The 17,490-nt window shown below is 32.9% G+C and overlaps 1 protein-coding gene across 1 annotated transcript in view; it reads right to left on the bottom strand.

Annotated features, from left to right (window-relative positions):
• Positions 1 to 17,490, bottom strand: part of SGCZ (sarcoglycan zeta) — a 541,352-nt gene that overhangs the window by 32,874 nt on the left and 490,988 nt on the right. Inside the window, exon 5 of the mRNA XM_039839338.1 lies at positions 11,424 to 11,546. Coding sequence (XP_039695272.1) covers positions 11,424 to 11,546 — 123 coding nt within the window. The remainder of the gene's footprint in view (positions 1 to 11,423; positions 11,547 to 17,490) is intronic.

The raw sequence follows: 17,490 nt of genomic DNA, 5'->3' as shown, positions 1-17,490 counted from the left end.
CCTCACCCCAAAATCCACATCCTGATCCCTGAAATCTGTGAATATGTTAACTTAAAAGCAAAGGAGAATTTAAATGACTAAAGAAATTAAGATCATTACTCTGATTACTTTAAAATAGGGAAATTATCCCAGATTACTCAGGAGGGTCCAAAGTAATCACAATGACCATAATGAATGAAAGAGAGGAGCAGAAGAGGGAGAATCAGAAACATGGAAGCTGGAGAGAGACCTGCTATTGCCAGCTTTGAAGATAAAGAAAGAGGCCAGGAACCAAGGAATGTCAAGGGTCTCTAGAATCTGAAAAAGGCAAGAAAATGAATTCTCCCAGAAAACAGCACAGCCTAGCAAACAATTTTAGCCCAGTGAGATGTTTTTAGAGTTCCAATCTCTAGAATTGTAGATAAATTTGTGTTGTTTTAAACCACTAAATCTGATAATTATTATAATAGCAACAGGAAATTAATCAGTAACTGCCATTAATTAGTAACTGAAAAATGTAGAAAACCCATTCGAACTTGTAATATCTTTGTCCTTTCTCCTTCACTCTCTCACTCCTTCCCTTCTTCCTTTTATACTGAAATGAAAGATTGCCCTGGTTATCATTTATATGAACATGGAAATTTTATCCACTTATGCAAAGCATACTCGCAGAAACCTCCACAGATGAAATTAGAAATAAAATTTATTTTGACATACTCCAGCAAGTTTTTTTAGAAGACAAAGGTCAGCCTGATGAATAAATATACAGTGGACTTAAAACTAAAATTTGTTCTTCCTCAAATTCAATAAGCCTTTTAAATTGCAGATCTACATTATGTTACTGTTTTTCCAAAGTGATTATGATATCAATTATTTATCTCAATCTGCTCCCTTGACATTATTTGGCATAACCTATGCTTTCAATTTACATAGCTATATGAAGATAGAGAGGTTATTCCTGGAGCTCTGCATGATTTAGTTGACAAAGTCAAATAAACAGCATTTAAGTATTCTCATTCCTCTTCTCTAACTTTTTCTAGCCTACTAAATAAATCTGCTTGAAATGATAACCTAAATAAATTAGATCCTAGAAGTTCTACTTCTTGTTATAGAAATTCTTATTCAGAATCTAAATGTATTATACACATGCAGATATTGATACAGATAAAGTAGAAATGAGACTGGACAATACTGAGGAGATACAGATACACTTCCTAGATTGGCATTGAGGGCTGGAATTTTGTGCAAATCATTAAACTTAAGACTTGGTTTGCAAAATAAAGTTAATAATACACATCTCCTTAAGTATTGAGAAGTAAATGAATTAATGTAAAAGACCATAGGTTTGTTGATAGCAAAGGTTATGCCAATCTGTTATTAATTTCATTTATTTTGATGAATTGTGATGCTTTGTTTTAAATTTAATATGTAATACTTTTTTTTTACATTTATTTTTGTTTTACTTTTCCTTCCTGTGATCTTACATTATTTTTCACTTAAATAACTTCTGAAAGACCTACTAAATTGCTTTTATTTCATTGGATTGAATATTATTCAATATTACATAAATGTTAGACATTATCTTATATACAGTTATGTGTGTATGAGAGATAAATGATAATGCAGTTTAGAAAGTCTTTGCAGTAAGTGCTATGAGGAAGAATGTCATTTCATTAATACATAATACTAAAGTAATGCATTTGTTATAATAACAATAAGTTTTTCCACTTATTGACCACTTATTATGTGTCAGATATCATGCTTTACATGGATCAGCTCATAATAATTTAACAAAAATCCAGAGGTGTTACTATTTATTTCCCTTATATCCTCAGTTTATAAATGAGAAACTGGTGACTTTGAAATCTATTAATTAAATTGCCCATGATTACTTTTCTAGAAAGCAGTAGCATTGTAATGCCGAGGCAATGTTTTTAATCACTAGATCTTAAATCCCTCCAGTAATCCTCTCCAAACCCTACTCCTCCTTTCCTATCTGACCCTATCACTTGTCATGAAACTGAACATATTTGTATTCAATGACAGGTTATCATCATCCAAAATTTACTTTGTTGAATAAATCTCTGATAGATATATTTCAGTGGGCCAAAGTTAAACATTTCTCTTCGTATTTTTCATCATAACAACTCAAAAATAATTGCTAAATAGTCATTACTTTTCAAATTGGGGACTGGATCTACAATAATAAAAGTATTGGAATATGATTAATTTATTTGGCTTAGAACTTAATTTTGTGTATTTCTTCTACTTTTTTTCTGTCATTTTTTAATGGTTTTGGCTAATGATACTTTTGTTATTTAAAGAATATCACTTCTTATCATGACCTCAGGAAGGTACAACCATTTATATTAATTTGAAATAATAATTAGTATTTTTTCCTGTCTGAAATCTCACTTGATTCATGAACGATATAAGTAATTATAGAATTCTCATGTTCTGTGGAATTTTCATGATTTTTGAGGGTTTTCAATGTACCTATTTAATCAGAAAACACATATGATATAAATAATGTTAAATATTATTTACACAAAAACAACATGTACAATCCTTAATCTTGGAATAGGCTGCCCAAAATCTCATAGGATCTGAGCATCTTATTATTTTTTCAAAATTTTTGTTTGAGAAACATTTCTTTTCACCATTCTACCATCATTATTCAAATAGTACTGGAATATGTAGCCGCTATAATAAGGCAAGAAAAAGAAATACAAGGCATACAAATTAAAAAGGAAGAAATAAAACTGTCTCTATTATAATATTGAATGTCAACTCTAACTGGAACATAAAAATTAAAAATAAATAAATAAAATAAAATTGTCTTTATTTACATATGACATTATCTATATAGAAAATGTCCCAAATCTGCAAAAATTTCCTATAACTACCGAGTTCAGTAGTGTCATATCATACAAGGATGTAGGATCAATCAATAAAATAATCAATCGAATGTTATATTTTACCAATGAACATAAACAAAAATTAAAAACACAATACCAATTACAATTACTTCATAGAAAATTAAAAAGTTAACAAAACATGTTCAGAATGTGTATGCTGAAAATGACATGACTGTTCATGAAAGACATAACTGAAAACAAATAAATGGAGAAACATAACATCTTTGGGACAGAAAGACTCAATATGGTAAAGATGTCAATTCTCCTAAAATGTATGCATGGGTTTAATGTAATTCTTATAAAAATTTAAGGAAGGTTTTTTTTTTTTTTGACATGAAAATACATGTTCTGAATTTTATATGTAAAGGCAAAGGCTCTAGAACAGAAAAAATAATCCTGAAAATGAAGAATAAGTTGGAGGATACTTTTTACCTAATATTAAGATCTACTTTATAGCTACAGGAATCAAGATAGAGTGATATTGTCAGACAGGTCACCCCAACAGTGTAACAGAATAGAGAATTTAGAAATAGACACAAATACACCTAAATGATTTTTGACAAAGGTGCAACAGGAATTCAATGAAGGAAGGGCATGCATTAGAGCCATTAAATAGTCATAGGCAACACATGTGTGCATGCACACAATATTGACCTAAAATTCACATTTTATTCAAAAATTAATTCAAATGTATTACAGACTTAAATGTAAAACTATAAAACTTTTAGAAAAAAATTAGACAAAATCTTTGATATGTACTTTTTTTTTTTGCAAAGTATTCTTAGATTTGCAAAGTTGTTTTGCAAAGTATTCTTAGATTTGGTATCAACAGCATGATCCATAAAATATATTTAAAAAAAACAACTGATGGAACCTCATCAAAATTTATTTATTTTTTCAATTAAAGACCCTGTTAAAGGATAAAAAGATAAAGTACAGAGATAGAGAAAATATGTGTAAACCATATATCCATCAAAGTACTAGTGTCTGGAATATGTAAAGAACTCTCAAAACAGTAAAAAATACAAACGATCCAATTAGAAAGTGGGCAACAGATTATGTAGAAACATTTTACTGAAGTGAATAATAAATCTCTAGAGAATTATAGTGAGTGAAAAAAAAATCTCAAAAGGTTACTACTGAATGGTTCTATATAGAACATTCTTAACATGTCAATGGTTAGGTGAGAGCAGGTGTGATTTCAAAAAGGTAACACAGGATCCCTGTGGTAATGAGACTATAACAATGTCAATATCCTGATTGTTGTACATGATATTGTACTATAGTTTTGCAAGATGTTACCATTGTGGGAAAACGAGTAAATGTTGCACAGAATCCTTCTGGATTTGCTCAATCCCTGACATGTAACCCATCTTATCAGCCTGATAGACCTTCATGCCCTCTGATGTCCTCCTCACTTTGAGCGATTGCCCCTGTCATGCATCTTTTTCAAACGCAATATCGCTGGCCTGTCTTTTCACCTTATGCATGCTGGCTCCTGCTTCCATGGCTCTGTCTTTGCTTTTGGCTGCCTGCCTTCCAGGATGAAAGGAAGGAAGAAGTATTTGTTCATTTGTTCATCTGCCACCAGCCTCTTGGTTTGTCCTTCTGCATCTATAATTATAGGCCTTTGACCCATGAATGGAAATGCAAATACTCAATACTGGTTTCTACGCTTAATACAATACAACACAATTACTTGTTTTTAGCTTGGTTTCTCCATCCAGCTCGAAAATATTTTCTTAATCTTCAAATTCACCTCGGCCATTAATCTTCTGGACTTGATACTTCTTTGCTATTTTCTTGGTATTTCAATGTCAGAATTCCTCTACTGATTTTGACTTGACTCCTTTCATTCAGCCCTAGACATTCTAAGTTGTTAAAAGTAAATTTTCCACTTTAACTCTCTAGAACTCAGTTCTTGACCTCAAGCCTTCAGAGTTACAAAGGGATGAAAAATTGAGTGAGTTGATTATCTAATTAGAGCGTGTATGTCAAAATTTTAAAAATGCCATATTAAACTTTTTGAGAATCTTGATTCTGGAGTGAGGTATCAGTTTGATGAAGATGACAACAGGGAATAAAGATATTGTCTTGATTTCTTAAATGATATGATAGCAGTGTCAGAAAATAGGTATGTCAGAATTAAATGCGTAGGAGTCTTCGGCAATAAGTAAAATAATGTAAGAAAGACTGTAGTACAGATTTTGAAGGGCCATTTTGAAAGGCTGGTTTTGTCTAATTTAATAATATATTAAAACTATGCATTTTTTTCTTTCATACCCTTTGAAGTTACTTATTAGGATTCTATATTAGTAAATTACTTTCTGTGGCAAAATGGTTCATTTTCTCACTTTATCCATCAATAGAAGTTCCTACTCCAAGTTTTAACAAAGAACATAGCCACTAGTTAGAGCTAGCGTTTCTCTGCTACCCGTGCAGTTACATATAAGCACATGAGTAAGTTTTGGCCTATGTAAAATATTAAGTGCTGAGTGCTGGTTCCAGGTTGTGATAGTCTAAGAAAAGTTTTTCCCATTGGCTTCCTCTTTTTCTCACTTCTCCCATGCTGAAATGCAGAGACCATGGTTAAATGCAGCATTAAATTCATGGAGATAGATAACAACTAGGCCTAAAGGATTGCAGATTTGTAAGTTTTAAGGAACCTTTATCACTGGATGCCTTTATCACAGAGTCTGCCTATGTCTGCATTCTTATGTGAGAGAAATATATAATTTATATCATTTGAGCTACTGTCTGCTATCTATCCTTTTTACATTTTCTCAAGAACTCTTCAAATATCTCTAAAGGTCTCGTAAGGTATATAGTTTTCCATTTCTAATACAGAATGTACAATTTCCACTTCGGGTATTTTCAACTCTTGTATTATTTTTCCCTCCTTCATCCATTGTATAATGTATTTTATTTTCCTTTACAAGTATTGATCTTAAAAAATATGAAACACATAAGGAGACCAGTAATGGCATTTTAAAATTATTATGTGGTGGTATTTATCAAATGCCAAACCTATGCTAGGATTGTTCCTAAGTGATTTTCAGATATATCTTTTCCCTTCACCAAAATCCTATGTGGTAAATATTTCCTCTAATGCTCTTTCAAAGAAGAAAAAAATAGGCTTAGATTCAATAATTTGTTAAGTATAGTAGGCAGACTAATGACACTCTTATGAAAGATGTTCACTCCCTAAATCCTGGATGCTTTGAATATGTTACAGGACGACATGAATTTTATAGATAAATTAGGGTTACTAGTCAGTTGATCTTAAAATAGAGAGATTATCCTGGATTATCTGGGTATCTGGATAATGTAATAAGGCAAAGCAATCATGTGAGCTATTAAAAGCAGATAACCTTTTTTTAGCTGTTGGCAGAAAAGAAAAATAAGAGATGCGAGAGAATGGGAAATTGGAGAGATATGAATCATGGAGACTTACCCTGTTTCCCAGAGGCAGGACACTAGGAAAGCATGAGAAAGAATATTTGCAGCCTCTATGAGCAAATATCAGCTCTTGGCTGGCAGCCAGCATGAAAACCAAGCAACTGCAATCAATTCCAGTAGATCATATTATATAAGTGATGTATTTTTAAAACTTCATCATGATATATAAAGAATCAGACTATTCATTTACAAGGGCAGGATAAATGTTATCTGAGATATTTTGTGGCTCCAAGGCCCATAGCTATATGAAAAAAATGCAAATATCAATGGAAAATTTTAAAAACACTACAGAGATATTGATTCAATATGCCCTACTTGTTTGTTAAGGGGCTGTCCTCTTTTAAGACTTTTTTCCCCCACATTTCTATTCAATAATTATATTTTCAAATTTTGCTTTAACAAAAGTAGGAAACATTTAAATGAGAGCTTAGAAAAATAAATCATTGAAAGGACTGTCAGTAAAGCCTGGTTCATTATTTATATACTCCAAAACTAGCTTCTACCTATACATTTTGGGAGAAGGTAGAGCGGTACTAATCTTTAGTGTCTCTAAAAACTTTATGCTCAGTGAGTTTTAAAAAGCAACTAGAAAACTAGTTGAGTGAGTTGAGTGCTTTACCCAAGCTTACAGACTTGAAAAGCCACCCAGAGAAAATTAAGTGATTGCACAGTACTTTCCTCAGCACCTGATTGAATCACATTTCTCTAGGTGCTATTCAGACCAAGGAGCTCCACCCTGGGGGCTGAGTGTTACCCCATTCTTGGCATTTGGACAGGTGTGGGGAACAATGGTCCTCCACAATAGAAAGCTTGATTCTAAAGCTGACCCCTTCACAGTGTGCCAATTTAACAGACAAGAACAAAGATGTAGAAGACTAATAAAAACAAACCAGAAAATATTGATTTTAACCCAGAAACACAGTGTTTAATTTAAAAGACAGCTCTTCAGAAAATCCTTTCTTCAATTGTCAAACAAGCATTGGAACTTGTCTATCAATCCAATCACTCAGTTACAACAGAGACAAAAGAATGATACTGTTGGTTTTCAAGAAAACATAAGGGTACAGGGTTGATGCGTGGTTGGGATTCACTATTCTTTTAGACTGCCAGTTTTAATTTCTACTGCCTGAAAAAAAAACAGATAGTCTTTCTCCTCATATATTTAGCTATTTTCTCCTTTTCTCTCAAAGGCAGCAAAGAGAGGTTTAAGCCCAACTAATAGCTTTTAATTTAACACAAAGTTATTCTATAGGGCTAAAGTTTGACGCTTCATAAAGTCAAATGACTTATACATGCACTTTGTTTTCTAAGTTAATATACTACTTGGAATACAAATGAAAATACAAATTGAGGTTGACTGATACTGCCTGAAAGTACTAAATTTAAGAGTCTTTTGAGTGTAAAGTTTTCTATCTTTTATTTGTTTATCTGGTTTCTAAGAATAATTGCATTAAGTTAAACCTTGACAAATATTAGGGAATACGAAACCAAAACAAAGTTTTCAAGTATGCATATGTAAGCTAAAGTGTAAAACTCCTACATATTCAATGATACAGAGAGGGCATGGTAAGGTAAAATAAGTATATTTCTGAGCCAGTAAAATATTACTGAGCAAGTCAAATAATATCAAGAGTAAAAATAATACAAAATTTAAGCACATGATTGCACATCATGGTGATGGGCTAATGAGGGTGGTGGTGTTCAGGTAACCAATGCCATTTTACTTTTATCCTCCTGAACCCTAAGAGTATTTAAATGTATCAGGTAAATTCCTGCTACTTTCTAGGTATGGTAAATGTAAATATCTTGAGCAATACTAGATCAATAAATAATTTTAGTCATAAATGATTTTACTTCAGTTGTATAGACACACTCATTGTCTAAATAAATACATCCATTTCTGTTAACTTGAAAGAGAAATCCATGTACAAAATGCCATTGTTTGTAATGTATAAAGCCAGGAAGAATCCATTTTAATTTCTAGGAATCTTGCTTAAATATAAAATGTTCGTGTCACAAATTTAAAATTCTAGAAAAAACCTCACACAGAACTCATTATATACAACTTTGAAGTTTGTCAGCACAGCTAACTAATTTATAGGAAGTACCCTAGAGTCAGTGTTTCTTTGTAGTGTTATCTGTCAAATGATTCAAGCACTGCTTTAAAGTATATGTGGGGTTACTAATCAATCCCCATTCCCATAAATTGCATGCCATGCTATGCAAAATTTTATCCTCCAAGCACGTGAAATTCTAAATTATATTTGCCTTTGATATATTTGTTTTTCTTTATTTTAGGAGCATCACAGGAAGGAATAAAGCTACTATAAAGTTAATATGTACAGTTCTGGTAAAGGACTAAGGACCCAGGAGGAATTTGAGAGTGCGTGTGTATGTATGTACGTTTGTGTCTCTGTGTGTGACTCTGAGTATATGGGTTCATCTATGAGAAACATAAATGGAAATGGATACTGGGGATAGGGTTCTAATCAGTGGAAATACTCCTTAACTTAGCATGTATTTATTAACAATGTTAAGCCAGTTGTATATCCACATCAGGTTAAAGTCACAGTTATTTGTTACAGGCATGCTCATTTTTGCATCTGAAGTATTATGCTTCAACCTTTTACAAAAATCTGCCTGGATTCTCCAATTATGACCTCAAAGTTATATTATTTTATTATTTAGGATCTTTTGAAAGCATTTGGTACATAAATTGTATAATAAAACTGATTAATTTTCTGAGATAACTGGAAAATATAGATTAATCAAGAGTATATTAAGAAGAAACTCAAAGCCAGATGTATATGCTGAGATAGAGAAAGAAATGTAAAAGAGCCAGAGTGAGACATATGAATCTATCTATCTATACATACATACATACATGTATATCATGCATAGGTCACACACAGACATACACAGAGGGAGAGGCAAAAAATGAATGTTAGCAGAGATGACTGCCTGAAGGCATTAGGCAGTTAACTGAAAGAAGAAAAACTTAGATTCTTCAGGGAGCACTTTCTCCTCTGGCTTAATAGTTCAATTAACAGTCTAAAGATAACTGCCAGGATAGTAGAAAAAAGAGGAAAATAAAGGTATCTACTTACCTCAAAAAAAAAAAAAAACAGTAAAAACTAGTTAATGTGTCTAATTTTGTGAAGACAGCACTTCACTGCAACTGTTATGAGACAAGTCAAGATAATATAAAGATCAAAGAAAGTTAAGATTTCATGAATCATAAAAGCTGTCAAGAGCTCTAGAACTTCTCTTCACTTATGAATGCAAAGTACACAATGAGAAATCTGAATACTGATGAAATAATTTTAGAGTAAGTGGGTAACGTTCTAAATGCTGTCTCAGGATTATGTTGGTATCAAAGTTGATAACGAGTAGGGACTACCAAGGTTCAAAGATTGTTAAATATTGAATTCACATCTGCCCAATCCTCCTGAGTGCATTTCTATCCGGTCCCCCACTGCCCCACTAACCAACTTGCAATTCAAATGTTAGCACCAAGAGTCCCAAACTTAATGTTCTTCTGATATGTCTGTGCTCCATGCCAACCAAAATCCTTATGCTTCCCCATATATCAGGATTTAGGAAAATGAATTTGGTCATTTTTTGCCCCACATGTATGCCTCCTGTCCTGACCTTTCCAAGGAGTTATAAGAAAGAAAAAAAGGAAATAAGGCAGATGGGCACTCACGGCCTCCCCGCCTCCCCCTAAACACCACCCTGATGTTACAAGTTCCAGTTACTCAGCAGAACACTCACAAAAGATAGGAGGCCATGGGGATCAGTAGGGATGATGGTAGTGGGTTGTGACCCAGTCAATGATGCCAGTGAGGATCCCCATTCAAAAAGCCTTGTTGAATTTCACTGCTATTTAATACTACATCTTTCTTCAAATCCACTCAGGCACTCATGCCTGGGACATGGATAAATTAATTTTCTTTATTAATAAGAATAAAGAGCTAACCTTTACAATGTCTTCATTACATGCAGAAAACATTCAAAAACACAAACATGCGTGCGCACACATGCACACACTAATTTAATTTGGGCACTGAAGTTATTATCATTTCCATCATTTAGATGAAGTAAGTTGGAGGTACAGGGAGTTTATTTAAAGTATTGAATGGTAGAAGCAGAATTCAATCCAAAAAACCAGGGAGAGCAGAGGTCAATTACCATGCTAACTGCTTTCACATGGCCCAGAGGACTTAGTTGAACCTAAACAGATGTGACAGATATCCCATGAGCTATTCCCAAACTTAGATTTGAGAAACACTAAGTCAGAATATATTTCATTTTTTAAAAATAACATAGGCTTCTTTGGTTATTTAAAAAATATTTTATCAAATATGTATTATTGTTATGGATCAAGTAATTCAGAAGAGAATATGCTTAAAATAGTCTTCATAAAATTCTTCCCCACTTCCAGTCTTGCTTTTAACTTTATTGTTTAAAAATTTTTTTTTTTGTTTTTGCTTTTCAGTTTCAGTTGGTGATTGACTTTAATGGCCCTAATATTAGAAAAATGACTTTAATAACTTCTAAATAATATGTGATGAGCACTATTTCTTGATTTATATATTTTCGATAATTAAGATCCCTAAAGAACAAAAATTTAGTTTACTTATGGTATAACCTTTCCCTCTACTTCATTTTAAAGTTGATATTTATATTTTAGTTCTTCTTTTGCATATCTTTTATTTTTATATAATACCTCTAAATTTTATTTGTCTATCAGTTTTAGTTAGCTTTCTCAGTGCTAGACTTCCATCTTATCTTCCACCGTCCCTACCCACTCTCCTCCGCCCATCCTTTCCTGAGACTCATAGCTCTACTTTTACATGATTAAGGCTAATATTTACGTTCTCTTCTGTATCCACAACCAGTCCCTTCTATGTGAAAACTACTGGAATATCAAATGGTGCGATATCAAGATATTACATGAGACTCAACTTTAGATATGGGGATCACATATTTTGTAAAGCAGCTTCTTGTTCAGTTGCATATTCTTTCAAGAATTAAACGATGTTTCAAGACCTCAATCTACAGTACCTGTAACTTTCAGCTTTTCAGCCCCAATGGTAATCTCATCTTCCTCTGCAGAAAACAGCACCCTGCCATCTTCACTCGCTCTCACTTCAAATCTTTTACACTGAGCTTCCACAGCATCAGCTCCTACAGTCAGAGGAAAGGTTTAAGAATGAAACCAGAATGCAGGAAATCATTAACATGTATTTTTTAGAAAGATAAGAGAAATACATATATTATTTAGTTTATTTCTGCAGTATGTTTTACACCTGAATTAATATTTTTAATTGTTATACATTCAGAGGCCATCTTATTTGGTAGAATATTGCTAGGCTAGAATGGTTGGGCATACATCTAAATGCCTGACATGACATAGTCCTAACAAGGTTTATGGGTTTAGCTAGTCAAAAACTCTGCATATACACCATGAGAGACAGTGTTTGCTTTGTTCTTAGTTGCAACTTGAAGACTTGGCATTATACTTGGCACCTGATCAATAAATACTTGTAGACAGAATGACTCACGTTTTCTCTCTGCAAACAGAAAATAGTGCTCGCACTTGCTATATATCACAAGGTACTTGAAAAGTGTTATTTAGTTGTAAGCTGTTAGTTACTCTACATTTCACACAGTCTAATACTGAAATTTGTTCACTCTTTACTATAACTGAATATGAATCCATTTTACAATTTTGTAAATATCTACATATACATATAACATATACATGTATTTTTTAGTGCTCCCCAATGTATATCTCAATCAATATTTCCTCATTTATTAAAATATAATATTAAATAAATCTAATTATAGCATAGAATTGGAACTCTATTTCTAACTTATTGAATAATTTTGTATATTAATCCGTTTACAAATTACAAAGTCTGCTTTCATATATGGAAAACACTTAATTTGAGAGTTTGGAGGGGTTCAGTAAGAAAATCAAACTAGTTAGGGGGTGAGGAATTATTATTTTCATAACATCAGTTTATTTCTTTTCATATATGGATCTGATCTTCCCCTCCTGTTCATGTATAGAAAGTCCCTCCTCGGCTATCTACATCAGAAACTCTTGTAAGGTACAATGCAGGCACAAGGACCTAGGCATACAAAACTTTGTGCATACTTCCTTTTATTTGTTTTTTCATATGCTAGAGATTCAATATTTGTCTGCCCAAAATTCATATGTTGAAATCCTACCTCCCAATGTGATGGTATTAAGAGGTGGGGCATTTGGGAGGTAATTAAGTCATGAAGGTGAAGCCCTTGTGAATGGAATTAGTACCCTTATAAAAGGACACAAATAAACTGCTTTCTCTCTCTCTGTGACACCCCAAGCGAAGACACAGCAAAAGTTGGTCATCTGTAAGCCAGGAAGGAGCCTCTCACCAGACACTGCATCTGTTGGAACCATGATGTTTGACTTCACAGCCTTCAGAACTGCGAGAAATACATTTCTGTTGTTTAAGCCATCAAGCCTATGGCATTTTGTTATAGCAGCTTGAACTAAGAAAATGTAATGCTATGACTTGTTAAATATACGACTTTGTGGAATTCAAAACATGAGATCTTCTTTGTATTCCAAGATATCCTCCAAATTTAAAATTGTGTCTGGTTTCTAGTGGCCACTTAGTAGAAGAATGTTAGACAGGTTGAATTCTAGACTTTAGCTTTCTTTACTTTTCTTTAGTGCTCATCCCCACCTTAGCCCTCCTCCCAACCCCTACCCACTGGCTTTAGTAACTTATACCTTCTCACATCATAGCTTCTGGGGAGCACTTAACCAAAGGAAAAATGTAATTCCAAACCCTGACATGTGGGATGCTTTCTCTGAAAACAAGATGTATATTTTTCTTATACTCTAAAACTACATACGTGTTTTCAGGTCCACACAGAAAATTTGAAAAGCTTCAGGAAGACAATGTTAAGATAACATTTGTGTTAACTTTATGGGCTATCAAATTTAAAACAGTGTAAATTCTACTTAAAAAATCTGTTATTTATTTATTTTTTAAAAATTAAAGCAAAGATCTTTCCTATGGAATTTAATGACAACATTGGAAAAAACCTGGATGACCTATTAACTTTGATTACAGTCATTGCATTTGATCTTGCAAACATTATTTCAGCATCCTATATTCAGTTGAGTATGTGGTCTTCTAATTATAGTCTGTCTAGTGTGTCTATATCGTGCTTTTAATCTTTGAACATAGTAGCCCAACTGGGTTATGTTTAAAAACTATGGTTGAGGACGATGTCTTCAAAAATGTTATCTCTGAGTTTTGAGGCCTATTTCGAACTTTCTTCAAGGGACTCAGATATACACTAAATCTGAGCTGCCCAAAAGATATCATAGATATTATACACATAAAACCTTAACACATATGCTATGTTGCTTCCTTCAAATATAGTTAATTATTGGGTGAGTTTATCCACACAATATGTCACTGATTTTAATGATATCATGGTAAATTAACTCACATTATGTATAGTAAGTTAATGTACCTCTCTCTCACTCTCTCATATTTTGTACACACACACACACACATATACACAATATATGCACAAACAATATGTATACACTCTAGCAAAACTTTTCTTAACATAATACTTAATGTCGTTATACGAGAGATACTTTTTTAACATAAAAATGTTATATTGGATATTTTATTAACATAAAATGTTATATTGTATGTCATAAACTATTAGAAGTATAAGTAGAGTGTCTGGGTATGAAAAAGTGAGTCGAAATCTTAATTCATTAAATTTAAATAAGCAAAGCAAATAAGAAAATATTTATGTACTCAGAATAGAAGAGATGCACCTAGGTCATAAATAAATACAGGCAGAATTATCCAATTAAGTATGTGTGTGTGTATATAGATAGATAGATAGATAGATAGATCTATATATGTATATACACACACATATATATATAATTACTGCAGACTACACTCTATTCAACATATCAGTATAATCACAGAAGGCAAATTGCAAGCAATTAGCAATGCATTGATAGTAAATAAACACTTTAAATCAGAAAAAATTTTGAATGTATTGTGCTTCTGTACATTGTTTTTCTGCAAATGGAAAACAGTAAATATATGTGATTGGGCACTTATTGCATTGTTGTGAATACTTATGTTTAATGCTAAGGTATTAGACTATACGAAACCAAATTTATTATATCTTAGCATGCTTTGTATTGTCTTATGCTGTTTTGCATGTTCCTAGTATCACATATTCTTTACACTAGTTCAACTCAGGATCCAGTTGTTCAGGTGCAGTGATGTCCAGTTCAAATGTATTCCAACCAATGAGGTTTCCAGAACTCTCAGAGAGCAACATGCCTGAATGACTCTCGGTAAGGAGTTCTGATTCCTTAGCAAATCGATCCTGGGAAACAGGGTTATCCAGGCAATTCTGTTTTTTATTATTCATCCTAAACACCAACAGGCTAACTAGAGAATAAAGACTAACTGCTTCCTTAGGACAATCTCTGAAGAAGTTTATGTCAGCAACTTCAAAATCAAATAAAGAATAGTTAGGGATAGAAGAAGTAAGAATTGGTAGGAAAAGAGAGAAAATATGTAAGCAAAATAACAGGTTCCATAAAGAATTGAAGTATTCAATATATATCCAAATATTTTCTCTAGTTCATGTAATATTCTATATATATTCTTCAAAAGCAAACAAACCAAACAGCATCAAGACAAATTTCTTGTTCCCCTCAGAGACTGTTCCATTGCTGTTTTGGAACATTCACGTTTCTTATATTTAGTAGCCAAAGGCATGTTTTATTGTCAAGTAGAGAGGGTCAAATAATTCATCTACTATCTTTGCATTTTCTACATTAAATCAGTCAAACACATGAATTGAAAAATTTTCTTCAATAAAAATCTCCAAAGGGGCTAACACGATATACTACCATGGGGCCTTTTGGTACTATTTAGTATTGGTTTAAGAAAACAAGGCATAGCTCAAAATAAATATCTGTGATTGTCTCTAGTGTGTTTTTCTCAAGCATATCCTAATGGATTTTTTTCTCTAGAATTTTATATGTCTGTCAATATTTTCTAGGTCTTGAAAAAAGTATTAAAAGATTAGAAATTCTCATGAGAAAAACAAAAAGAAGATTCAACAGTCAACTAAATTCAGTGTTCTGAAATTCTTGATTTAGAATTATCACGAGCCAAAAAAAACCCCAAAACAAATTCAAAACAAAAGAATTGTTTTCATAAAACATAAATATAAATAAGCACTGTGCTTTATTTTACTCTGCGAGCCATCAGAAACTAGCATGCGAAGTGTATTGAGTGGGAAAGTGGGAGGCCTGTTTCAGAACAAAAGCTGTTGAGCCTTTGGTGTTTGCAGTCCTCATAGGATCCTGCCAGAGATTCGTCTTAACAGCCCCAACCTCAAATCGTGCCCGCGCCTGCCCGCGCCCTTTAAATTACTTGTATTTTTCAGTGACTGGATTTTTTCATACAGTATTAGATTTGTGATATTCATTTATTTTCATACATGTAGCTCTGGTTTATTTATCTTCAAAGCTATAATATACTGATATACCAGAAGTTAGTGATCCATTCTCCACTGATAATCTAGGTTGTTTCTAGGATATTAGAATCAGTAACAATGATGCTGTAAATGTTCTCCTACAAGTCTTCTCTACTCAGGCAAAATTTTCTAGAGCTTATATTTAGGTGTAGGATAGTAAATACAATGCACTTCGAATTTACTAGATAGTAAGGAACTGCTTTCCAAACTGGTTTTATCAATTCACATTTCCCTTGGTGAGTAGGAGAGTTCCCGTAGCTCTGCCTCATTGCAAACACTCAGTGTTATCAGACTTTGTAATTTTTGCCAATTCGAGTGTGTAAAAGGCCACTAAGGTTTCGATTTACAATTCTCTGATTACTGAACCTCTCTTTTATACCAGTGCTCCTTCGTCTCCTTTACTGACAATAGACTCGGTCCATGGGGCACATGGGGCTGACTCTCTCTTTAAAAGTGGTCCATTTCTCATAGGGATGTTATTCTCTCTGACCAAAGCAATTAATTCATGCATAAGCAGGTGACTCAAAAACTCTCTTGATTTTTGTTCTAAGTTTTGAAAAGAGGCACGTTCATCTTTTCAGATCACAGACACTGACCATGATAAAAAGTTGAAACTTTTAAGGTTAGCTCCCATATGAAAAAAGTCTGCCTGAGAATTCAGCCATTCAGTGAAAAGGAGGTAAAGGAACAGAAAGAGAAAGAGAAGGAAAGAAAGACATTCCTGAATAACTGCTTAAACAAATGGATGCCGTCAGAGGAAAATGAATCCTACTCTAGACTTTCCCATTACATGAATCAATAAATTACTCACCACACCCATGCTGGATAGTATATAAATTTTGATTTGGGTTTCTTTGAGTTGCAGTTTTTACTCTTTTTTCTATTTTCTCATGTTTTCATGCATTCTTTCTCTCTATTGAATAGGAGTTCTAGAAATCTTCACATTTGAAAATCACTGTATCTCTCTACAAAAAAATCATCAGTATCTAATTAAGTATTTAATTAAAAAATATTTACATATGCATACACACTAGGACTCTAGGATTCCTAAAATAATGCTGTGGAGATGGGCACTATAATATACTGAGGTAAATTCTCGTGTAGCCTTTTGTATTGGACAAACTAAATTTCTATTTAGATTTTGTCAAATCCAGCCTTAATAGTAGAAATATAATTTTTTACACTTGTATATTTTTCTTTTTGGTAATTCATAGTAATAATAATAACAACAACGAGAACATTATTATCTAGCCAGCCACTTCACACACTACTATGTTGTTTTTCCTGGGCCTAGCCCCTATGAACTTTGAATCAGGTAAAATCCGCCTCTTTATCCTACTTCTATTGACTGTGTTGTCTAAGAGAAATGAAAATGGACATTCTTGACCTATTATTTTGTTTAAGGAGCCCAATGTGCAAAATATTCTACTTTTTACATAGTATACAAAAATAAAATTACAGCATTTCAAAATGTAGATGGCGCAAAGTTGGTGGGTGAGATGTCATTCTCTAAAAATTGTTTATACCTCATAAG

This window comes from Pteropus medius, unplaced genomic scaffold, assembly GCF_902729225.1.
Source record: "Pteropus medius unplaced genomic scaffold, Ma_sr-lr_union100, whole genome shotgun sequence".
In the NCBI taxonomy this organism is placed as follows: domain Eukaryota; kingdom Metazoa; phylum Chordata; class Mammalia; order Chiroptera; family Pteropodidae; genus Pteropus; species Pteropus medius.
This window is presented reverse-complemented; position numbering and strand designations above follow the sequence as displayed.